The sequence below is a fragment of the Acomys russatus genome, chromosome 29 (assembly GCF_903995435.1).
Source record: "Acomys russatus chromosome 29, mAcoRus1.1, whole genome shotgun sequence".
NCBI classification, from domain to species: Eukaryota; Metazoa; Chordata; class Mammalia; order Rodentia; family Muridae; genus Acomys; species Acomys russatus.
This window is the reverse complement of record NC_067165.1, coordinates 47,197,344-47,221,902: the sequence shown is the minus strand read 5'-3', so window position 1 is coordinate 47,221,902 and position 24,559 is coordinate 47,197,344. Positions and strand designations below refer to the sequence as shown.

Below are 24,559 nucleotides of genomic sequence, written 5' to 3'. Positions count from 1 at the left end.
CATCTACACTGACTCTCTTAATGATAAGAAGTCTACACTGATTTTTCACAAAGATTTCTTCAAAGTCTAGGTGCACTATCACCTGGAGTTCATGCCAGGTACAATTGCTCTACTAAATTTCCCAGTACATGCCTATAATCCCAGCACTTGGGAGGCAGAGACAGGGGGATCTGTGAGTTTGAGTCTAACCTGGCCTACAAAGTGAGTACCAGGACCGGCAGAGCTACACAGAGAAACTTGAAAAAACAAAACAAAGCAAATGTCCCATTACATTCCTCAACCCTACTTATTTGAGACGAGGTCTCACTACATACCAGCCTGGAATTCACTGTAGAGACTAAGTGAACTCAGAGAACCACCTGCCTTTGCCTCCTGAATGCTGGGATTAAAGGCCTGTGCCAAAGTTGGCAATCTCTTCTTTTTAATTAAATTTAACAGTTAAGGGAAATATTCTAGAACAAAACAAAGGGTTTGTGTAGTTTTTTTTTTTTTTTATTATTTTCTATAACCTAAAAGTTCCTGGAGTACTATACACGATGAAGAAAAAGCTGTATAGTGCTGGAGAGATGGCTCAGAGGTTAAGAGCACTGGCTGCTCCTCCAGAGGTCCTGAGTTCAATTCCCAGCAACCACATGGTGGCTCACAGCCATCTATAATGTGATCTGATGCCATCAGGTGTAATGTAGGCAGACCACTGTATACATAATAATAAATTTAAAAAAGAAAAAAAGTGGTCTAGTGCCTCCTGCATGAAATGCCTGAATCACAGGTTCTTGATGCACAGTACATGGGTCAGGCAAAACAAACAATGGCTTCTGTGCCCTGTGCCACATGGGTCCCCCTTAGAGCAGTGGTTCTCAACCTCCCTACAGTTCATGTTGTGGTGACCCCAACCATACACTGTTTTTGTTGCTATCTCGTAATTGTAATTCTGCTGCTGTTATGAATAATAATTTAAGCATCTATGTTTTCTCAGGGTTTAGACAACCCTTGTGAAGAGGTCATTCAACCCCACAGGGGCCATGGAGACCCACGACGTGAGAACCACTGTGGGAGGGAAGGGGTGATCATACCACAGGGGCCACTAAGATAAATCTTTCTCTCAGCAGGGCCCACATATACCTTGCTGACCCTAAGACGAACCTGTATTGGTCTCAATGATCACCATGACCTGGAAGCCACCACAGGTGCCCTACTCCATGGTATAGGGACAGGGAGCCACGACGCTGGCCTGAGCGGTATTTGAATGGCCCCAGCACTGCTGCTCAGACAAAGCACATTGGGCACACTTGGAAGCTCTGATGCAACAGCAACTGAGGCTGGAGGGGGATGGAGGACTCTAGGTGTGGCCTATGGAAGTGGCCCCTGGCGGAAGAGCCAGTACATTTTGATGTCCTACTGCCCACAGGGATTCAGATCCCAGCTCTGAACTCAGGAGCCTTTCCAGGCTATCCCTGTGCCGGAACACAAACCGTAAATTACGATAAGCCCATAACCCTGAGCTATCCATTGGTACCCTGTTGCCGTCCTCCAGAAAACAGCCTCTCATCTCTAAGGGAGATGGTTTCAGCAATGCAGAGAGCTCACTTTAGTGAGACAGGGAGCTAGGACTGGGGAAGGCGTGGCTCATACTTCCCTGAGAACAGCAGTGCACAGCTGCACACGAGCACTTGTGCAGGCCTGAGTCTCGGAGCCACGCCCCAGTCATGAAGAAAACAAGCAGAATGCAGCCAGTCTTACATAACAAGGTCCTGAGGATTTTCTTTATTCAACCACGTAAGATTTCTCTAGAGCTGGTGGCCTGCACTCAGCTTGCACAGATAAAAATATATGACTCTCAACACAGACCTAAATTCCTTCACATTTAAAATCAGAATTCTCTCTACAAGTGTTCAGCTAACAGAATTCAAGTTCTGAGCTCTCACACATAGCTTCCACTTGTATCAAACACATGTTTATTACACCGTAAATAGGTACAAAGGGGCTATTAAGGCCATTTTCTTACTGTGAAACACTGCAAAATATGTACACAAGTACAACCTAATATAGGCAAAGATTTGAAAAATCATCCTCTTGGCTTAACGTAATTGAGTATCAGTTTAGGAGGGAAGAGACAGCTTGTCAATAGCACCAAGCCACGCCAATGGGGACGTGTGCCTTTGCTGTTCCATCCAGCTACCTGAAGGTCCACAGCTGAGGTGCACCATCAACTGGGACAGATGTGCGGCGCTCGCTCCCCAGGCCAGCCTGAAGGGCACCTTACCCACTGTCTCATCAGTTAAATTCACCTCAAGGTCCAGTCAAAAACACGTTCAAAACCGTCATGCTCCAAGGCTGCTGAAGCCAGGGTGTGCCCAACAGGAGGGCCCAGGGCAGCACCAGGGAACCCACCTCACCTCCGATGTCTGCTGTGTCCAGGGTGGTCCCTCTCATAGCGATGACCTGAGCGATCATATGACCTTGAGCGCTCTCGTCTTTGATCTCTATAGTAATGACTTTTCTTCTTGTATTTTCCAGAATTGTCTGTCCGTTCTCGTGACCGGCTTCGAGAACGAGGAGAAGAGCTCCGACTACTAGACTTGTGTGGCTTCTGGGTGAGGTACTTGCAGTCCTTGGGTTTCCGAGAGCCCCTCACTTCTGGGCCTTTGTAGGGAGCACCACGGTGTACCTGCCTGGGAGGAGAGTCACTGCGGCTCCGAGAACGACTCTGTGACTTGGATCCACCTGAGGTAGAGCCACTATCACTTTTCCTGCAGAAAGGAAAACGTACTTGTGACCACTTGCCCCTAAGCAGAGGGGCTGGCAAGGGGCCTCTGTTTATGTTTTTATTTGTTTTATACAGTTTCTCTGTAGTCCTGGTTGTACTGGGACTCTGTAAACCAGGCTGGCCTCAAATTCAAGAGATCGCCTGCCTCTGCTTCCTAAGTGCTGACTAAAGGCGTGCGTCACCACACCTGACTACAAAGGGAATCTTAAGTTCACAGGATGAAGAATCACATCAGGCTAAGAGTTACTGTCTCTCTGGGTGGGATGGTGCACATCTTTAATCCCAGCACTTGGCAGGCAGAAGCTGGTGCATCTCTTGTCTGATGTACAGAATGAGTTCCAGGAAAGCCAGGGCTACACAGAAAAGAAACTCTGCTTCAACGACAACAACAAAACAAGGTTGTAAAGATGGCTCAGTAGAGGGCTGCTTTTCCAGAGGGTTCAATTCCCAACACTCACACAGAACTGGTCTGTAACTCTTGGTCAAGGGGATATGACACCTTCACAGAAATATAAATGCAGACAAAATACCAATGCACATTAAATATAAATAAATTATTGAAACAAAACAAAAAGGAAAAAGGATTCAAGGACAGGCTGGTCTACAAAGTTCTAGTCGCCCTGCCCCCAGACAGGGTTTCTCTGTGTAGCCGTGGCTGTCCTGGACTCGCTTTGTAGACCAGGCTGGCCTCAAACTCACAGCGATCCGCTTGCCTCTGCCTCCCGAGTGCTGAAATTAAAGGGGTGCACCACCGTGCTTCAAAGTTCCAGTTTTACAATCTGAGCTATAGAAAGATCCTGTCTCTTAAAACAAACAAACAAAGCCAGGCGCAGTGGTGCACACCTGTAATCCCAGCAGGGAGGTAGAGGCAGGCAGATCATTGTGAGTTTGAGGCCAACCTGGTCTACAAACCCGAGTCCAGGACAGCCAAAACCCTGTCTCAAAAAACCAAAACCAACCAACCAACCAACTAAAGACAAATATATAAATAATAAAATAAAGAGGAGCCACTATCCTCACTGTCCCGCGAGCAATCTCCATCCACCCTTCACCCTGAGAAGACAGCGGCCACGGTGCTGTGTAAGCCAGGGCACACCTTCTCTTTGGAGAGGCAGATCCTGATGGAGACCTTGAGTAGCTCTGCTCCCGACTCCTGCTTTGACTTCGACTCTCCTGTCCCTTAAGCAAGCTGCGAACAGAAGCACAGCAGTTACAGACCTGGAGCATCTCCATCTTCGCTGTCTGTCTAGGCAGCAAGGGCATCTTACCCATTGACAGGGCTGTCCGCCTTGGCTTTCTTTGGGCCCTCCGCTCTCCGTTTGGCGTTCTTCACAGAGACTGGGGACGACCTGCTTCCTTTACCTTCTTTGGGGGATTCTACTAAGTCAAAGAAGAATATCACTAAGAAGTGTACTAGCAATGCAGGACCAGACCACTTGCTAACTGCGCTGGGACCCAGAGTGAAAACACACAGACAACACAGACAGGTCTGTTGTTCAGGGAGTGAGTGTCATAGTCTGTGATCTAACAACGCAACTGTAGACTCAGCAAGCTTAAAAATTTAATCAGATGACAAGCCAACTTGGTAGATACGGTGGGAAAAAAAGCATTTCAGAAATGCCGTCCATATTTCCTAATTTAAAAACAAATCCTTCAGGGACCGCATTATTATTACTATTATTATTGTTGTTGTTTGTTTTTTGAGTCAAAGGTCTCTTTCTGTAGCCTGGGCTGTCCTGGACTCTTTGTAGACCAGGCTGGCCTCGAATTCACAGAGATCCACTTGCCTCTGTCTCCGGCACTGGAATTAAAGGCCTTGCCTTATTTTAAGGATTACCAATAAACTGCTAAGGATTCTAGTACCATCACACTGTTGAGGTACACTGCAAACTCAACTCAATGAGAGTTGAAGTACATACCCCCAAACCAAAAGCCAGAAGCCACAAACTGCTATCCCTTGTGGGAATATAACCCTGGACTCACCCAGCTTGGGAGCAGGTGAGAACCCTGCAGCGCTGTCCAGAACAGGAGCACTCCCTGGCAGCAGGCCCCTCGCTCGCGCCTTTGCTTCTTCGATGGCGTGTTTTCTCTTTTCCACTTCACTTTCCAAGTGTGTCAAATCAACCTGAAAAGCCAGAGTCATCCACTCAGAGTCAGATGCTTTGGACAAACACAAGCACATAACCCACAAACAGAATAACAAAACCACACAGAAGAACCTTTTTCCGTGTATAAAGCTGCAGGATTTTAAAGCAAATTTCTTGAATTTCTTCTTCAGTTGCTCCAAACAAAAGAAACCAATGTGGACGATTGGGTAAAGGGATCTGTGAACACAAATATTATCATGTTACTTTCCTTAAAAACTCTAACGTCAGGTGTAGTGGTGCACGCCTTTAATCCCAGAACTCGGGAAGGAGAAGCAGGTGGATCCCTGAGTTTGAGGACAGCCAGAGCTACATAATAGAGACCTGTCTCAAAAAACCACCACCACCATCACCACCACACACCACACACCACCACACACCACCACAATCACCACCACACACCACCACAGACCACCACAATCACCACCACACACCACCACACACCACACACCACACACCACACACCACCACACCACACCACACACCACACACCACCACACACCACACACCACACACCACACACCACACCACCACACACCACACACCACCACAATCACCACAATCACCACCACACACCACACACCACACACCACACCACCAACACACCAAAACACCACAATCACCACACACCACCACACACCCACACACCCAAACCACACACCCACACCACACCACCACACACCCACACCACACCACAATCACCACAATCACCACCACACCACACACACCACACCACACCCAAACACCACCACACACCACACACCACCACACCACACACCACACACCACACACCACCACACCACCCACACAATCACCACCACACACCACACACCACCACACACCACCACACACCACACACCACCACACACCACACACCACACACCACCACAATCACCACCACACACCACACACCACCACACACCACACACCACACACCACCACACACCACACACCACACCACCACACACCACACCACACACACCACACACCACACCACCACACACCACACACCACACACCACACACCACACACCACACACCACACCACCACACACCACACACCACACACCACACCACCACACACCACACACCACACACCACACACCACACACCACCACAATCACCACAATCACACACCACACACCACACACCACACACCACACACCACACACCACACCACCACACACCACACACCACCACAATCACCACACACCACCAGCACCAACAACAAAGCACTTCAAGACCAATACAGTCCTTAGGGCAGCACCTGAAACTGACATTACCAAGAAACTCTTTTGCAAAGGAACCTAGTTTGACAGGTATAGGCAACATTTACTAGAGATTAGAGGAACGTTTAGAGTCCAGACAAAACCCAGACAGCCCTGTACTTACCTCCAGTGTCCGGGGCAGCGAGGTAGATGCAGGCACAGGCAATGCTTTCAGGCTGGAACCTCACAAAAACATCTGTTCGAAGGCTATCATTCATGTAGTTCCTGAAACCAAGACCAGGAAGACTGTAATGCTCGCTCGCTCTTGTTACCAAAGGTTGTTATTCCTAAGGGCTCTACACTAGGACTGTGCTGTGTACTCAGGGAATCCCCAGAGATACGGGGACATTCTGAAATCACTGGGGATAAGAGCTGGCTGAATGTCAGATAATACATGTGGCTATGAACGAGAACCGACTTTAACTTTACTTTTCCTTCTATATTGACCTGCTATCATGCAAAGCACAATGCTTAGAAAGAAAATGCTACTAAGTAGTTAAAATAGAGTTGATTAAAGAAATCTAAATGTTCAAAATCCATAGTGCAGAGAAACATGCAAACTCAAATGGGAAGGCTGAGCATGAAGCCTCGCATCTGTGAGACAAGCTGTCCTCCTGTGTTCCTTTTCTTCAGGCAGCATTTGTGGCCCGGCCCTTCTCCAGGTGACTGAGCCCCAGGTCCAGTGAGGAATCCACTTGGTAAGAGAAAGGCCCTTGGGTGCAGTTCAGATGCATGGGTGCATCATGCGGAGGAGGTCCACACCCAGGGAACCCTCTTCTCGGGCTTATCAAAGAACGTTTCCAAATCCAAACTGTCCCATTTCAACAAGGAGTCTTAAAATGAACATTCATAAAAATCAGACAAAAGCAACAAAACACTAAAAGTGACATCAAACTAAGTACACGTAAAAATGCTATAATACTTTAGAAGATATGTAGGTACAAAACTTCACATTTTTAGAAAAGTTAAACGTCTTTTAAAATTGGTTACATCTTTAACATTTTCTTTATATATTTCTTTAAAATTTATAGACTAAAACCAAAGGGTATACTTGGTTTACCAACATGAAAAACAATTCATGAGAAAACATGTCAAGGTTTTATATATGTATACATATCTATACACACATTGCCCAACACATCCAACGGCACAGCGTGCCCTAATGTCAGGCTGTACCACATATGAGAGCTTTAACTGCCCCACCCAGTATCTCTGCCCTAAAAACCTTAGAGAAGATAACAAACCCACTTTGACATTCTAAACAATACACTCTGCAGATGCCTGTAAGAGGCAGCTGGCCCTGGAAACAGTAGCTCTACACATGAGAAGGAAGCTGGAATGGTAGTGGCACTACCCATTTCCCAGGAGCCATGCTGTGGCTAAACAGTTTAAACATTGACAAATATAACCATCAATAATTTTACTACTAGTAAGAAATTCTTAGTATTCAAATATATTAATCCATTAACTTTCAGTTCTAAAAACAAGTGAACCCCTTTAAAGGTGTATTTAAACTTAATGCTACATTTGAAATAAGTTACAATAGTTCAGTTTAAAGATGCACACCTTTACTGGAAGGAGTCCCACCTAAGCTGCTGAAAAGAGCAACTTTAGGGCTTGGGAGAAATGACAGGATCCAACAGCAGTCTGAATTTCTAGTATGCCAATTTTGCCACTTCAGCTCTTACAGCTTTCTATACATTTTTTTTTTTTTTTTTTAAGATAAAGGTATTGCATCTTTATTGCACAGGTACAACAGTTTTAAAAGAACAAAATTCAAGTCAAGACAGTTATCAATTCTAATAGATACAATTACCAAGCACAACAGGATTAACAAGAAGCACAATCGTCAGAGAACCAACCACAAGCAGCAGCGGGCCATGACTATACTATTGGGTGCGCATACCACCAGTCTAGAGCCAGCCTTCGGTGGAGAGCCTGCACTGGATTGGCTGAAGACGGCCGCTGTCCCTGCACCAAAGCGCTTGGACAGCAGAGGAGAAGTCTTAGTCACTTACCCTCAGAGGCTACCCTTTGATTGAAAGAGTACAGAAAAGAAAAGTCAAAACAGGTTCTCCATAAGCACGTCATAGCACCAGACAATTCAGTCAGCAATATGACCCCTCAGACTTGACTTAACTGTGGGGAAAACATACCCCAAAACCAAACTGTTACTTAGGCTCATTCTACCATACCCCACCCCCGGAATGCAGCAAACCCCCAGCTCCCTTCCCTCAAGGGACACAGGTCCCTGGAGCCCTACCACTGATTCTGTGGCTCCGCCTGTCATCTATAGCCTTCATACGCCCAGCTCACAAACCCCACAGGGGCAGGGGTGGATGGGGCACCTACCGTTAAACCTGTCCCTGCCATTTTGGGGAAGGCTGCTAGGTGTTTATAGGGCAGATCACTAGGCACTGGGACAATTCCAGCCCATACCAAGTCATGGGCTGACAACCCACTGCCCAAGTGCCTCAAGTAAAACATTCCTGAACTGCCCTTGCAGGTCTCATGAGACAAGGAAAGCCAACTCACCACGCAGTCTGGACCAGGTGCTGGTTACGCTCACACTCCAACACCTGCAGGTACATAACGATGATCTGCAAGATATGGGTCAAGCGGTCATAATCAAACACTTCGAGAGCAAGAACTCAGATCTTGGTATCCATGCAGCAGAAACAAAACAAAAGCTCAAGCTATATCCCAGGGAGCTCCTGGTGACGTCCGGCAAACAGTTCAACTTTTGTGATGTGCTTGCTACCTGCTTTTATAGTTGGGCAGAGTACGTGTGTGAAGACCAAGGTGCACACAATGGCACTGAAGCCTTGTTTCCCATGTGGTTCATTCTCATTCTTGTTGACACCTTTTTCACCAATGAGATTAGCCTGCCCTACACATCCCTGGACCCCAGTAGCCAACTTGTATAAAATATGAAAATAACATTAAACCTATTAAAAAAAGCATTTAAAATATTTAGTGGACAATTTACCAAGAATCTAATGCCAGAACTCAAATAAGCAAGAAGACGGCAAGATCGCAGAAGTAAGCATCAGCTTTGGTTTGGTTAGTTGAGGCAGGATCTCGCTATGTAGCCCCGGCTGGACTACAGCTCAAAAGGCAGACCAAGTCGGCCTCAAAGTCAAATCTGCCTGCTCAGCTAAGCCTGAACTTCTCTTATGGCCCAGTAAAGTACAGGGATCCTAACAAGGGTAGGATTAAAGGTGTTTGCTACCACGCCTGGCTGGAGAGCTGCGTCCCCATCCCTCCTTTTTACCCTCCCCCGTAAGACAGGGTTTCTCTGCGTAGCCTTGGCTGTCCTGGACTCACTTTGTAGACCAGGCTGGCCTCGAACTCACAGCGATCCGCTGCCACCACAGCTGGCCCAAGACAACATCTTGTGTAGGGGAGCCTAGCCTCCTTGAAACGTAGCTGAAAATGTCTTTGAACTCCTGACCTGCTTGCATCCAAGCCAGGCAAGAAAAATGTATATTAATGAATTTAACTTCTAACTTTAAAAATGCCATTTCAAAACCTCTTATATTAGCAAAGGAAACACTATAGTAGGTTGGTAAAGGACTACTTTTGAAGTTATAGACATAAACAAGAAAACCAAACGAGCGCAGTAGTCAGTATCTCCGAGGCCTTCAGGACAGCACCTGGGGGAAGTCAGCTGAAGTGTGGCTTGGGTGGCCACAGGCGCCAAGGCAAACAAACCCACCTTGTGAGGGTGCTTCACATGGACGCAGAAGCCCAGCTCCTTGAGAACCCTTCTTTCTGCCTTTATAATCTGGTTCTTTAAATTAACATACTCTTGATCCAGCACTAGAGGCACAGGTTTCCTGAAAAGGCAAAGCATAAGTCCTGTATCAGGACCAATCAAACAAAATCTTTCAGATTCCACAACTATTTCCAGGTGATAAATAACAGTACTCGAAAGCTACAAATTTCACTTCCTTTAACAAAATTGCAGAACTTCAATTCTAACCTACATACACTTGTTACTGACCTCCCCGTGTCTACGCATGAACAGTATTCTGGTATCAGCACACCTCGAGTATGGTGGAGGATCTCAGGGTCTCTGCACAAGTGCTACATAACCTATGAATGTTCTAGTTCCTTATACAAAATAGTGTCATTTCCCCACAGCACGTATACACAGCCTCTGCAAACGTCAAATCATATCTGGGTACTTTACAATACCCAGTACAACGTAAATGCTACACATGTATAGTCAGGGCACAGTTAAGGAACAGTGACAAGAAAGCCTATGCATGTTCAATAGAGAGACTGACTTTACCCTCTACCCCCCATCTGAGCCCAAATAATTTCAAGAGTTGGTTGAACTCTTGAATGAGAAAGCGGCAGATATGAATGACAGACTACTGAAAGTTCTACCAGCTGGTGTTGTAAAGCTTTGGTTAGGCTGGGCATGGTGGTGCATTCCTTTAGCTGCGCCACTCTGGGGCAGAGACAGACCATCTGTGTGAGCACACCACTCTGGTCCACAAAAAGCTGCATGCCAGCTAAGGCTACATACAGAGTAGGACTCTATTTCCGAACAAAGCAGAACAAAACAAAAACCAAATGATTTCTGTGAAAAAGAGCAGAAAGTCTCGCCAGGCAGTGGCGGCATATGCTTTTAATCCTAGCACTCTGTGAGAGGCCAGCCTGGTCTACAGAGCAAGTTCCAGGACAGCACAGGTCTAGAGGCACTGGTCCAGTTAGGGACATTCGTGCTCTGGCCTTCTTGTCTGTGAGGACTGCCGTAGCCAGTGACCTCCTTCTACTCCTACAGTGTGGGACCTGGGTACCAGAACCATGACCTCGGGCTGACAGCAGGCTCCCTACCCACTTAGCCCCTCATCAGCCCAGTGTGTGTGTGTGTGCTTTAGGCTTTGTGTTACACTGGTGTGTATATGAGTTGTGCCTATGGAGCTCAGAGAACAACTTGTGGGAGTCAACTCTCCCTCCTCCTAGGCTGATGCCAGAACTGAGTGCATGCTGTCAGGCTTGGGGACAAGTCTCTACCTACTAAGCCACCTTGGTATGCTTTTGTGCTTTATTTACTTGAGACAGATTTTCCTATGTTTTCTGGGTAGTGTGTGCGTGTGTGTGTGTAAAGGAGTTTTATGTATCCTAGGCTGACTGCAAAAAATTTTTCCCCCTGAGACAAGGTTTCTCTGTGGAACAGCTCTGGCTGTCCTGGAACTTGCTCTGTAGACCAGGCTGGCCTCGAACTCACGAGATTCCCCCTGCCTCTGCCTGCCAAGTGCTGGGATTAAAGGCGTGCGCCACAACCACCCAGCCTGACTTCAAATTCGTTATGTAGCTAGGAAGAACCTGATCCTCCTCCTGTTTCCCCCTCAATCACCAGGATTACAAGCCCATATCTCACTTTTAGTGTGCTTCAAGTGTGGATTATTTTTATTTAGTTTGTTGGGTTTTTTTTGTTGTTTGTTATTTTGGTTTTTCGAGACAAGGTTTCTCTGTGTAGCCTTGGCCATCCTGGACTCACTTTGTAGACCAGGCTGGCCTCGAACTCACAGCAATCCGCCTGCCTCTGCCTCCCGAGTGCTGGGACTAAAGGCGTGCGCCACCATGTCCGGCTTAGTTTGTTGTTTTGCTAGACAGGGTTGCTCTGTACAGACCAGGCTGCCTTGCAGCACTGTAGACCAAGCTGACCTCAAACTGAAGAGATCCTCCTCAGTTTGCCTCCTCAATATTAAAAGCTTGTGCCATCCTGCCCAGCTCCCCATGGGTGTTTTAAAAAGCAGTGTTGGTGGCGCACGCCTTTAATCCCAGCACTTGGGTGACAGAGGCAGGTGGATCTCTGTGAGTTAGAGATCAGCCCGGTCTACAAAGCGAGTCCAGGACAGCCAGGACTACACAGAGAAACCCTGTCTTGAAAAACCAAAATAAAGGGGCTGGAGAGATGGCTCAGCAGTTAAGAACACTGTCTGCTCTTCCAGAGGTCATGAGTTCAATTCCCAGCAACCACATGGTGGCTCACAACCATCTATAATGTGATCTGATGTCCTCCTCTGCCTGCAGATGTACATGCAGGCAGAGCACTGTATACATAGTAATAAATAAATAAATCTTTAAAAAAAAAAAAAAAAAGAAAAGAAAAAGAAAAACCAAAATAAAACTAAGTTAAATTTTAAAAATGAAATAAAAATTTAAAAAAGCAAATTTTGGGGCTGGTGAGATGGTTCAGCAGGTAAGAGCACTTTCTGTTCTTCCAGGGGTCCTAAATTCAATCCCTGGCACATTTGGTGGTTCACACCCATCTATACTGGGATATAATGCCCACTTATGACATGGAGGTGTACATGCAGATAGAGCAGTCATATACAACAAATAAGTCTTTAAAAAAAAAAAAAAAAAAAAGCAGTGTTTGGAGACCAGCATGCGGCTCACACATGTAATCTAAATATAAGATTGAGATGGGACCCCCTAAGAGGCTGAGACCAGCCTCACCCACATTTCAGGCCAGTTACAACTACAGGCAAGACAAGACATCAAGAGACAATCGGCTAAGGGTACCAGCTGAAGGTGAGAACCAGGGGCCCCGGCTCGGAAGCTCTGAGTAGAACCATAGAATAAACAGGACACAGGTGAAGAGCTGATGTGGGCACACAGAGCAAGGGCAGCCAGCTATCAGTGCCCCAGGACAGCACCCACGGGCATTTATGACAACTCTGGAAGGAACTCACTTTTTCTCTCTCAGATGCCGAAGGCGATGGAATACATTGATCACATCCCTGATTCGTCTCGGAGCCTCTTCTATTTTGGAAGCCAGGTGAACACAAGCCATGGACACATGCTGAAATGTACATTAGGACACAGATGTTTTTCCTCAACCTAAGAAACTTCCAAGGCAATAACAAAACTATTAGGGGCGACCAGAAGGTACAGAGGGACAGGCCTCCACGGAAAGAGTTGTGTAGACTTTGCAGGTCAATTGACTTAAACAGTGGGCACAACAAGCCAGGCTTCCTCCCAATTCCTTTCTCTGATAAAACAGAAAGCAGCCTACCTCCATGGAATGTTTCACGAAGGACTTAGTGTAAAAGAACCGCTGGAACAACACCTGCCCTGTCGCCATGGCCACCTAGGGACGGAGAAGGTTCCATCACTTTTGAACACAGGACTCAAGCCTGTACCGGCTGAAGTGCCTTTGTGTGGTTCCCCGGGGACAAGCGCCCACGACAGCTGCCCCGCGAGGCCTTCCTGGGAGGCTCCAAGGGCCCGAGTGCCGCGGGCGCGGGGCCGGCTCCAAGGTCAGCGGCCGGGCACCCGGGCTCGCACCGCGGCCGGCGTCTGGGTCGCGGCTGCCCCCGGCCGTGGGCCGAGCCGACAACAAAGGCCCGCACTCGGCCGCCCGCCCGCCCGCCCGCCCGGCGGACGGTTGCCTGCAGAGCCCGCGGCCGCGCCCTTACCTGCGGCAGGCGGAGCAGGATGCCGGCCGCCTGGATGAGCTCGCAGCCCACCACGCGGAGGCCGGTCTCGGTGTCGATGTCGAGACCGCTCGACATGGACGGCGTGAAGCGGAGCTTGTCGTCGGGCAGCAGGCAGTTCTCCAAGGTGATGAGCACGCCCGAGTACAGCCTGTCGCCGATCAGCACGCCCTGGGACCCTGCGGCTGCTCCCCCCGAGCCGGAAGGGCAGGCCGCCGACGCGGGAGCCGCCGAGCCCGAGGTGCCGGCCGCCGACGCCGCCATTTTGTGGCCCCGACTCCTTTTTTTTTTTTTTTTCCCCTTTGGGCCTTCCCGGCAGGGCGGCTCCTCGCGACGCTCACGGCCGCCCCGCCTCGCCCCCCTTCGATTGGCTGTACGTCATCGCCGCCTCGACGCGGTTGGCCGTACGACCTGTCCCTCCGCATCACGTCAGGCGCCGACGCCGGAAATGGCCTCGGGTGGGGCCGCTCGTTACCCACTCGGCTCCGCGGTCTGGCCGGAATCGGAAGTGGCCGGTCCGGAAGGTCCTGAGAGTGTAGTGCTCCTGCCTCGGAAACGGGGCCTCTGGAAGGGCTCGGGCGGGACGACAGCTTCCGCGCAGCCCAGCATGCACCGCATTTACACCCGAGTTAGAACCGGGTCTGAGAGTTCTCTCCGCTGTCCGCTGCATCTGCCAGCATGGAAAGTGCGGAGCGGAGCGGTGCGGTGGTGGCGCACGCCTTTTATCCTAGCGCCCGGAAGGCAGAGGCGGTGTGTCTCTGAGTTCGAAGCCAGCCTGGTCTATAGAGCCTAGCGCAGCCAAGGCTACACAGAGAAACCCTGTCTTGATAGTTTAAAAAAAAAAAAAAAAGGTGCAGATGGAACTAGAGAGGTGGTCCGGTGGTTAAGAGTACTGGCTGCTCTGCCAGAGGTCAAATCCCAGCAACCACAGGGTGGCTCACAACCATCAATAATGGAATCCGATGCCCTTTTCTGTCTTGCACACATGGAGTAGAGCACTCATATACGAACCCCCCCCCCGCCCCCTTTTAAGTGCAGATTAAAAGAACTGGAAGCCAGACATGGTGGCTGCGTACCTGTAATCCCAGCACTTAGGGAGGCAGAGGCAGGCGGATCTCTGAATTCGAGGCCAGCCCAGGACAACCACGGCTACACAGAGAAACCCTTTCTCGTGGAAAAAAGAAAGAGAGGAAGGGAGACAGACAGAGAGGGACTGGAAGGAGCAGGCTTGAGGACCCTGCTATCCTGCGCCAGGAATGTCTGGGACCTTGAAAGGCTTGGAGATGACCCTACAGACAGTATTAATGTCCCTGGCTCAATTCCTGACCTGCCTAGTTTTCCCCATAACAATGCTGCTGCTGTGCAGATGTGGTTATGACCCGTCACGGCTGAATTATCTCAAGCTTTCACCAGGATTGCAGCCGGATTCGGTGGGAGGGAAACTGGGAGGACACCACAGATGCAGGCATTTTGACCTGCAAACAAGGCTGCCAATCGTCTGCATTAGTCCAGCTGTAGTAGGTTGATTTGACTCCATTGCCTAAGCAGATTCAACAAAAGACCGCATCTCGTACCTGGGTTAGCCACATTGTTCCTGCCCAACCAACTGTTCCACCTCTAGGCTGCAGCTCCAAGGTGGACACAGCTGTCCCTGCCTGATCAGTTTGCCCCTTCCCTAAACTGAAACTAGCCAAAGAACTAGGAGATATTGTTGGCTCTGGTCACTCCAGACAGACTCTGGTACTGGAGATGACTATTACATCCAACAGGAAGAGACACCTAGGCTGGATTATGCTGATGGGTACAACTGTGCTTTGCAGTGTATCTCTTGTCTTTATTGGGCGAAGTAGGAAACAGAGCTCAGTGATAGGGCCAGAAACATCCGTATCCTCTACCCGATCTGTCCAATAGCCCTGGCTAATGAGTAATATGTATTGGACACCCAGGCAGTGGTGCAGTATTGGGAATAAAACATAAATACTCAGTGCACTGACTTTTAGACAGATGGGAGGCAGAGGCAGGCGGATCGCTGTGAGTTCAAGGCCAGCCTGGCCTACAAAGTGAATCCAGGATGGCCAAGGCTACACAGAGAAACCCTGTCTCGAAAAACAAAACAAAACAAAACAAAAAGGCCTTGTTAGGGGTCTTCAGTAATGGAAGCCAAAATTAAGGCGGCCTACGACAATGACAGAGAGAGGGTGGGTGGGTCCCGGTGACCTTTAGGCACTGGGACTATGACTGACTTGAAAAGAGTGCTTACATAGCGTCCAAGAAGCTGTGAGCCCAATGCCCTGTGTCCTAGAAACCAACAAGGCAGTACAGGCCTATGATACCAGCACTTGGAAGGTAGAGGCAGGAGATCGGTAATTCGGTCACCCTTCCTACTTAGTGAGTTCAAGGCTAGCCTGCGCTACATGAATTGTAAAAAACAATAAAAATTCTATGAGGCAGGCCAGGCATGGTGGCAAGATGCCTTTAATCCCAGCAATCCCAAGGCAAAGGCAGGAGGATCTCTGTGAGTTTGAGGCCATCCTAGTCTGGAGTGTGAGTCCAGCACAGCCAGGGCTGTTACACAGAGAAACCCTGTCTTGAAAAACAAAACTACATTGTAGGAGGCTAATTAGGGCTTGATTAGTTATGTATGGTGGTAGAAGTGGGCACTGAGTCCAAGGGAAGAGCTCAGAATGGCTTTTCCTGTAGCAAGGGGCTCAACAAAGTACACCTGGGCCTTTCCTACATAAATGGCTATTGTATAAAATTTTCCCCAAGATAAATTATTTCATCATGAGGATTTTTGTTGTTTTTTTCTTCCAAGACAGGGTTTCGTTGAGTAATGTCCCTGGATGTGTTGGAACTCACTCTGTGGACCAGGTTGGCTTTGAACTTGAGATCCACTTGACTCTGCCTCGTGAGTGCTGGAATTAAAGGCCTACATGTGCCTGGCCAGAGGATGTTCTTTTGTTGTTGTTGTCCTTGTTTGTTTTTTGAGACAGGGTTTCTGTTATGATTAATAAAAAGAAAATGATGATGATACAAGGTACAGATATTATGTTGTATTTTTATTTTTATTTTTATTTTATTTTTTTTTTTTAAAGATTTATTTATTTATTATTTATACAGAGCTCTGCCTGCAGGCAGAGAAGGACATCAGATCATATTATAGATGGTTGTGAGCCACCATGTGGTTGCTGGGAATTGAACTCATGACCTCTGGAAGAGCAGACAGTACTCTTAACCACTGAGCCATCTTTCCAGCCCCTGTATTTTTATTTTTAAAAAGATTTATTTACTTATGTACACCAGAAGAGGGCACAAGATCTCATTATAGATGGTTGTAAGCCACCATGTGGTTGCTGGGAACTGAACTCGGGACCTTTGGAAGAGCAAGCAGTGCTCTTAACCTCTGAGCCATCTCTCCTGCCCCAATATGGAGTTTATTAAATGAGCACAGGGAGAGAAGGAAAGAGGGAAGGGGTACCCCAGAGAGAGAGACAGAAAGACAGAGAGAGAGGAAGAGAAAGAGAGAGGGAGTAGACAGGGAGAGAAGAGAGGATGGAGAGAGAAAGGGAATAGAGGGGGGAGAGAGAGAGGGAGCTACATGGAAGGTTTGTCCTTTTATATGGCCCTGGGCAGGGCCACACCCCATGGCAGGTAAGCAATGACATCACAAGTAGGAGGACTGAAGCAGAATCCTAACAGTTTGTCTTGTAGTCCTGGCTGTCCTGGACTCGATTTGTAGACCAGGCTGTCCTCAAACTCACAGCAATTCGCCTGCCTCTGTCTCCCGAGTGCTGGGATTAAAGGTGTGCGCCACTGTGCCCGCTAAGGATCTTCTTAAAGGAAGTAAAGCATTCCATCCTGCAGGGAAACTCTTTAAGATACAAGAAGCTGGGCATGGTGGCTTAGCACTCAGGAGGTGGAATCAGGTGCATCTCTGAGTTTAAGGACAGCTTGGTCTACAAAGTGAGTTCTAGGATAGCCAGGACACTGTCTTTTAGATTAAAAAAAAAAAGAGAGAGAGAGAGAATAAAATGACATCAGGATGTCCCTGACTTACTGTTCATTCATTAGGTCCCTCCCCAAGCATGTCATTTCATCAGCTGTAAGGACGACTGACTCTCATATAAGCAAAGGTGCCTGGAAGAGAAACTCCCCAACCTGTTGAGCTTCCTGTAAGCTGTGCAGTGTGCTCTGGTTCTCGTGCTGTGGTGTGCTTTTGAGTTATTTCTGCTCCCATAAGTAACCACGATAAACTACTGGTTCACCAACTAGACTTTAATAGTCCTTCTTTTTTTTTTAATTTACTATTTTATGTGCATTGGTGTGAGAGTGTCAAATCCTTTAGAACTGTTATAGACAGTTGTGAACTACCGTGTGGGTGCTGGGAATTGAACCTAGGTCCTTTGGAAGAGCAGACTGTTTTTAACCGCTGAGCCACTTCTCCAGGCCCCACGTTAGTAGCATCTTTACTGTTGCCAGCCAATGGTTCACTATGTGGTGAGCATCCTTTGTCCACACCTCAGCAAGTTTCTTACAGTACTGTCACCACAGGTGGACTGGAAAAATGGCCTGATAGATTTTGCTCAAAGAGAGAATGTAGTGAGTCAAGGAGAGGGGTCGGTAAAACTTTTTTCTTGGCTCAACTGTTGTCTGGGAGGCTTCCTGCCTCCTTCTGCTGACCTAGGCCTAGTTCTGGAAGCTTCTAGCCTCTGTATGCTCTAATCTAGGCCTTGAATGGTTTCAGCCTCTGAGACTCACTGCTTAATGAGCTCACCCTTGCTTGTTCTTTGAGCTCCGGGCTGGCTGGTTCAACTCAGCTGTTCTGGCTCAAACTCTTTTCCCAGTTGACTTATTTAATCTGGATTCTCTCTGGGCCCAGAATTGCTCTGCTTGGCCTCAAACTAACTCATTAATCTGCTCTAATCTTCTGGCTTCTCATCTTCTAGCCTGTTCCATCTTAACCCCGAGTTCTCTCTTTGCAACCCATCTGTCTCTCTCTATTATTTATTTAATTTTTTTATTTTATTTTACTTTATTTTATTTTTATTGGTTTTTCGAGACAGGGTTTCTCTGTGTAGCCTTGGCTGTCCTGGACTCGCTTGTAGACCAGGCTGGCTTTGAACTCACAGTGATCCGCCTGTCTCTGCCTCTCGAGTGCTGGGATTAAAGTCGTACACTGCCACACCCAGCTCCATTTCTTTATTACTGTGCTGGTAAAACTGCTGATCAATTCTGTCAACTCTTCTAAGTCTTCAACTTTTCTGCCAATTAAACATCACTGTCAAACAGGAGTGCTTCTTCTTTCCTTTTCCCCCGAGACAGGGTTACTGTCACCCTGGCTGTCCTGAACTCACTGACCGGGCTGGCCTTGAACTCCCAACAATCCACCTGCCTCTGCCTCCCTAGTACTGGCATTAAAGGCATGTATCACTAATCCTAGATCTAAGCCTTTCTTTACTTGATACTTGCTCTAAACCAGGCTGGCCTTGAACTCATATCTGTCTGCTTCTGTCTTCTAGATTAAGGCATGTTTGTATTCCAGCCAGATCCCACAGACCTAGAAGATCATGTTTTGAATTAACATCTTTCTACAGGGGTCACTGTCAGGGTCTGCTGGGCTTTGTTTTCAGGAAATAGCTCTGGTGAGAGTTCTTAGGGTGAGATCAAATTTAGACCCAATTATGTGAGGTAGGCATAGACACCAGAATGAAAGTAGCGAAGCGCAAACTACAAAACATGAGGGAGGCACGCAGAGGAGGTGTTTAAGAGAGATGGCAGCCTATGAGCCAGGACCCAACAGGACCAGGGATGGGCTCAACCTGAATACACTATGCACTGCAGAGGGAGAGTGAAAGAGTCCACATAATGCAGCACCAACAGCGCTGCTGAGGTGCCACTGCTGGAGACTGTCCACAGTATGTTCTGGAACCTGACAGAGCGACCCTGTGTGAGCGCCTGCCCCCTCTGAAGCGGATGCAGCTTTTCAGGCTGAGACCAAGAGCAGGTCATCCTGATGTGGCTCAGCAGCTGAGCCACTGGGCCCAGGCAGCACACAAGGAAGAGGCCAAAAGAGATTAATATCAACCTTGTTTACAGTAAGCCTACAGTTTGGGGGTACTTAAGGCAGGCCAGAAAACTGGGCGGGGGGGAACCGGGGTCAGTTCAGAAGCCTGGTGTAGAACACCTACCTTTATAGGGGAAAGCAGCAGGCAAAGAGGAACCCTGCCACTCCCACTTAGCAGCCTGTCCCATAACAAGCAGCCGATGGTAAGTCTATGGGTGGGTAGTCTGTGCCAGCAAATAACTCAGAAACTGAACACTGCAAAAACTTTATTTGTACAATCTTTACAGGACAGATTTGGGACTGTGTCATTGAGTGAAAACCTATTCTCTCAAGCCTGCTACTAAAATGTACATAAATACAAATCAGACTTACTGACGACAATCCTTGTTTCTAACAGTTTCCACAGCACTGCAGCCTTCAGTGGTACTGCACCACTCTGGAAAAGATGCCTTCAGGCTCCTTCCCATCCCCCAAAGCTGCAGCAAATCCTTCCTGCTGCCTCCTCTTAGCCAAAGCAGCCAAAGATTTGAAAGTCTTTGGTTCATAGATGGCCAGGTCCACAAGCACTTTCCTGTTGAGCTCCACCTGGCACTGGAAAGACAAAGAACAGCAGGTGCAGTGAGCATCAGGAGCAACGTGAGAGAGCTGGGTGTGGCAGAACATGCCTTAATCCAACACCGTGGAGGCAGGCAGGCAGTTCCTGGCCAGCTAAAAAATGCGCAATGAGACCCTATCAAACAAACAGAAGAAACTACTACAGTAGAATACAGGAGACGCCATGTTGGAACAGCCAGGAGGATGTAACCACAAGACCTTGAGTGAGTCTAGAGTAGGCAACACCACCCTGCTAGTGTGGGACACTTGGGAACTGTGGAAGGGGCATAGGTGGACATTGCAGGACAAATGTGGGCAGGGACAAGGAAGGAAAACTATGAAGGCTGGGACATGGAAGAGGCAGCTGAGGCCCAGGTCCCATGGGTAGGGTCAGTGGTCACCTTGGCACCAAGACGCCTGGCATGGGCTAGCCCTTGACTGTAATTTAAAGATGTATAAGCTTGTTAAGCTGTGATTACTACCGAACAGGGATACAGGGCTGGCGGAAGCAGGTGATTTCAAAGTGAAGCCTCTGGCTCAGAAGAGATGCTAAAGACCTGGGAATGTAGCTGAGTGGTAGAGTGCTTATGCTCAGGGCTCTGGGTTTTATCCCTAGAAATGACTATAAAAGGAACAGGTGATAGGGCTGGAGAGATGGCTCAGAGATTAAGGGCACTGACTGCTCTTCCAGAGGTCCTGAGTTCAATTCCCAGCAACCACATGGTGGCTCACAACCATCTAAAATGAGATCTGGTGCCCTCTTCTGGTGTGCAGGTGTACATGCCAGCAGAACACTGTATACTTATTTCTAAAAAAAATACAGCATCATATGTGGTTGCCCACGCCTTTAATCCCAGCACTTGGGAGGCAGAAACAGGCAGATCGCTGTGAGTTCAAGGCCAGCCTGGTCTACAAAGTGAGTCCAGGACAGCCAAGACTACATAGAGAAACCCTGTCTGGAAAATCACACACCCACAAAAAAAGGGGCGCTGAAGAGATGGCTCAGTGGTTAAGAGCACTGACTACTCTTCTAGAGGTCATGAGTTCAATTCCCAGCAACCACATGGTGGCTCACAACTATCTCTAATGTGATCTGATTCCCTCCTGGGCCTACAGGTGTACATGTAGGCAGAATACTGTATCCATAATAAATAAATCTTTAAAACAAACAAACAAAAAATAAACATCCAAGCTGGCAACTGTATAACATGCAACCGTGTAAGAGCGCTACACTGTCAGCAAGGTGAGTGAACAGCAGGTGGCTGCCAGGACTCCGTGCAGACAACAAGCCCCAGGTTACAATGCAGCCCTAGCAGCGCTGGCTAACATCTGATGGCATGATTCCCTTAGATACTCAGCATCTCCATATAGCCCTCAACTTACCTTAACTAAATTGGTAACGAAAGCTGGGTACTTTAAGCCATGTTCCTGGGAGGCAGCTGTAACTCGATTAATCCAGAGCTAGAATTAAAACATTGAGATGTTTGATATCGATTTACTTTTTTTTTCTTTCCAGAGAAAGAGTTATAATCCCAATCCTGAGATTACAGGTGTGCACTACCTCCCTTGGCTTGCTTTTCGGTTTTGTTGTTGTTGAGACAGTCTCACTATGTAGCCTTGGCTGGCTTCAAATTCAGACAGTGCCGAGATTAAAGGCCTGTACCACCATGACTGGCTATGTGCTATGCACCCTAGGTTAGCTGAACCTCCTGACCTGCCTGCTGCTTCCTCTGGAGTGCTGCCTGCTGTGAGTCAGGGTACAGCTGTGGATGGAATGCAGACCCTCTGCTGCTGTCTTCCCCTAGAAGCCTGTTCGCCTGAGAGGGAAACACCTTTTCTGCTTACTTTGCAAGCACTCTTTGTTTTTCTCTGTGTGGCCCTGGCTGTCCTGGACTGGCTTTGTAGACCGGGCTGGCCTTGAACTCACAGAGCTCTGCCTGCCTCCCAGAGTGCTGGGATCACAGGTGTGTGCCACCATGCTGGGCTATTTACAAGCACTTTCTAATTCAGTCAGAACCTTTGCTAGAAACAAGATAGGGATAAGACATTCAGAAATCAAACCTGCCTTGAGTCCAGTGTAGTGATACAGACCTTTAATCCCAGCACTTGGGAGGCAGAGGCAGGTGGATCTCTGTGAGTTCGAGGCCAGCCTGATCCACAAAGGCAGTCCATGACAGCCAAGGCTACATAGAGAAACTGTCTCACAAAAATTTCCATTCTAAATAACAAGCAAGGGTGATACTATGTACCTGAAATTCTAGCACTTAATAGGCAGGAGGTACACCTCAAGTTAGAGGCCAGTCTGTTCTCCACAGTGAGTTACAGGGCAGATAAGGCTATACGGCAAGACTCTCAAAGACAACAAACAAAGACAGGTTGACGGGCAAGGGTAGGCCTGGCAGTGTAGGCTTGTAACCCAGCTCCCAGTACAGCTGAAGCAGGACTGAAAGCCTGTGCCACAGACGGGGTTCAGTTCAAGCCTGGGAACTTGGTACTCTATGACACATGGTGGAGACCAGGCACCCTAGCATGCCCAGGTCCCAATTAGAGACCTCGTTTAAAAAAAAAAAAAAAAAAAAAAAAAGCCAGGCATGGTGGCGCATGCCTTTAACCCCAGCACTTAGGAGGCAGAGGCAGGAGGATCGCTGTAAGTTCGAGGCCAGCCTGGTCTACAACGTGAGTCTAGGGCAGCCAAGGCTACACAGAGAAACCCTGTCCAAAAAAAAAAAAAAAAAACAGCTGAGAGCTGAACGGGAACCCAAACCAACACCCACACTCAGGTTAGGGAGTCCTGTAATTTTTTTTTTAATTCGAATATATTTGGGTGTGTCGTGTGAAAATGTATGCGGGTGGGTGAGGAGACCAGAGGGAACCAGGGCCCCGGGAGCCAGAGGTGTGAGCAGCTGAGAGTTGTCAGATGGGGGACCAGAACCAGGACGGTATAGACGACAGACAAGCCCTCTTAACCGCCGAAGCACCGCTCCAGCTTTAAGGGACCGCTGTCTGACTCAGGGTCAGAAATGGCCCTGCTGCCTTAGCTCATGGGCACCTGGAAGAACTACGACCCTGGCCCCCAAACTGCGGCTTTCAAACGGCGGACACACACTTGACGCAGTTCTGGCCAAGTGCGCAGAGCCAGCCGCAGGAGGTGGGCACACACCGGCCACGACAAGCCGCGGGGGGCGGGGGCTGAGCGCGCGGCCCGGGAGCCCAGGACGAGCGGGGGTCGGCGCTTACGGTCCTCAGGCTCCGCTTCTTCAGCCTCCGGGCGTGCGTGCTCTTCACCAAGGCTCGGGTCACCGCCCTGACTGCCAGCCGGTAGCAGCGGTTCTTCCTTCCCCGGAAATGCTAGAGGGAGGGCGGGAAGGAGGGTGTCCGCATGGCAGGGCGCCGCCTCGCCCGTGCCCACCTGGGATCCCGGCACGCGCACTCACCTGGGCGTGCTTCAGCACCTCCTGAACCCGCCAGTAGCGGTCTGTGAGGCGGTTCCGCAGGCACAGCCGCGCGGTGAGGAACACCATGGTGCGCGCCCTCGTGCCAAGGCGCGGCCATAAGCGCTTCCGGGTCAAGTGTCAGAAAGCCCGGTCCGGCCTGCCCGGTGTGTGCGCGTATTGTCCTCCGGGTCGCCTCTGGGCTCGCTCCCTGAGTTCCGCACTCAGGCGAAGAACACGAAGCAGGCCAGATACATAGAGCTGATATTATGGACTGGAGGGACCACGGCGGCGGGGCTGGGGATGAAGTAGATAAAGAGGGCAGTTGCAGATGGAAATCAGATTTACAGAAAGACCAAAGAGCCCTCCGTGATCTGCACGTGCGTGGGCATCGGTTGACCCTAAATGAAAGTGATAGAAATTAAGTCAAGCTTAGTCACAAGCTCCAATGAACAAAGAGATCTACTGTCCTAAAGAGGATGTGCCCAGGGCATGGAGGGCTCAGCTCCTGGGTGTGGTGGAACGCCGAGCTCTAGGGACATGAAGGCCAAGATGAGGATGTCAACTCTTAAGAAGAGCAGAATTTAGCCTACTCATTTCTTCTTCTTCTTCTTCTTCTTCTTCTTCTTCTTCTTCTTCTTCTTCTTCTTCTTCTTCTTCTTCTTCATCATCATCATCATCATCATCATCATCATAAGAATAATTTATTTACTTTTATTGTATGTGCATTGGTGTTTTGCCTGCATGTATGCCTGTGTGAGGGTATTGGATCTTGGAGTTAACAGACAGGTGTGAGCTGCCATGTGGGTGCTGGGAATTGAACCCGGGTCCT

At 48.6% G+C, this 24,559-nt stretch overlaps 2 protein-coding genes across 2 annotated transcripts; both read right to left on the bottom strand.

The window, feature by feature from the left end:
• Positions 1–1,741: 1,741 nt before the first annotated feature.
• Positions 1,742–13,902, bottom strand: Ccnl2 (cyclin L2). The gene is given in 12 exon segments (XM_051171059.1): positions 1,742–2,750; positions 3,864–3,956; positions 4,036–4,147; positions 4,751–4,892; positions 4,987–5,091; positions 6,303–6,314; positions 6,316–6,403; positions 8,714–8,778; positions 9,897–10,017; positions 12,895–13,004; positions 13,218–13,292; positions 13,621–13,902. Coding segments are annotated over 12 exon segments (1,563 nt in total). The 3' UTR covers positions 1,742–2,392.
• A 6,072-nt stretch (positions 13,903–19,974) lies between these two features.
• On the bottom strand, positions 19,975–23,832 carry Mrpl20 (mitochondrial ribosomal protein L20). Its single transcript, XM_051171055.1, has 4 exons — positions 23,731–23,832; positions 23,534–23,644; positions 21,680–21,757; positions 19,975–20,293 (listed from the first exon to the last, which is right to left on the bottom strand). Exons 1-4 carry the CDS (start codon positions 23,815–23,817, stop codon positions 20,120–20,122), a joined length of 450 nt encoding a protein of 149 aa, XP_051027012.1. The 5' UTR covers positions 23,818–23,832; the 3' UTR covers positions 19,975–20,119.
• Between the last annotated feature and the right edge of the window lie 727 nt (positions 23,833–24,559).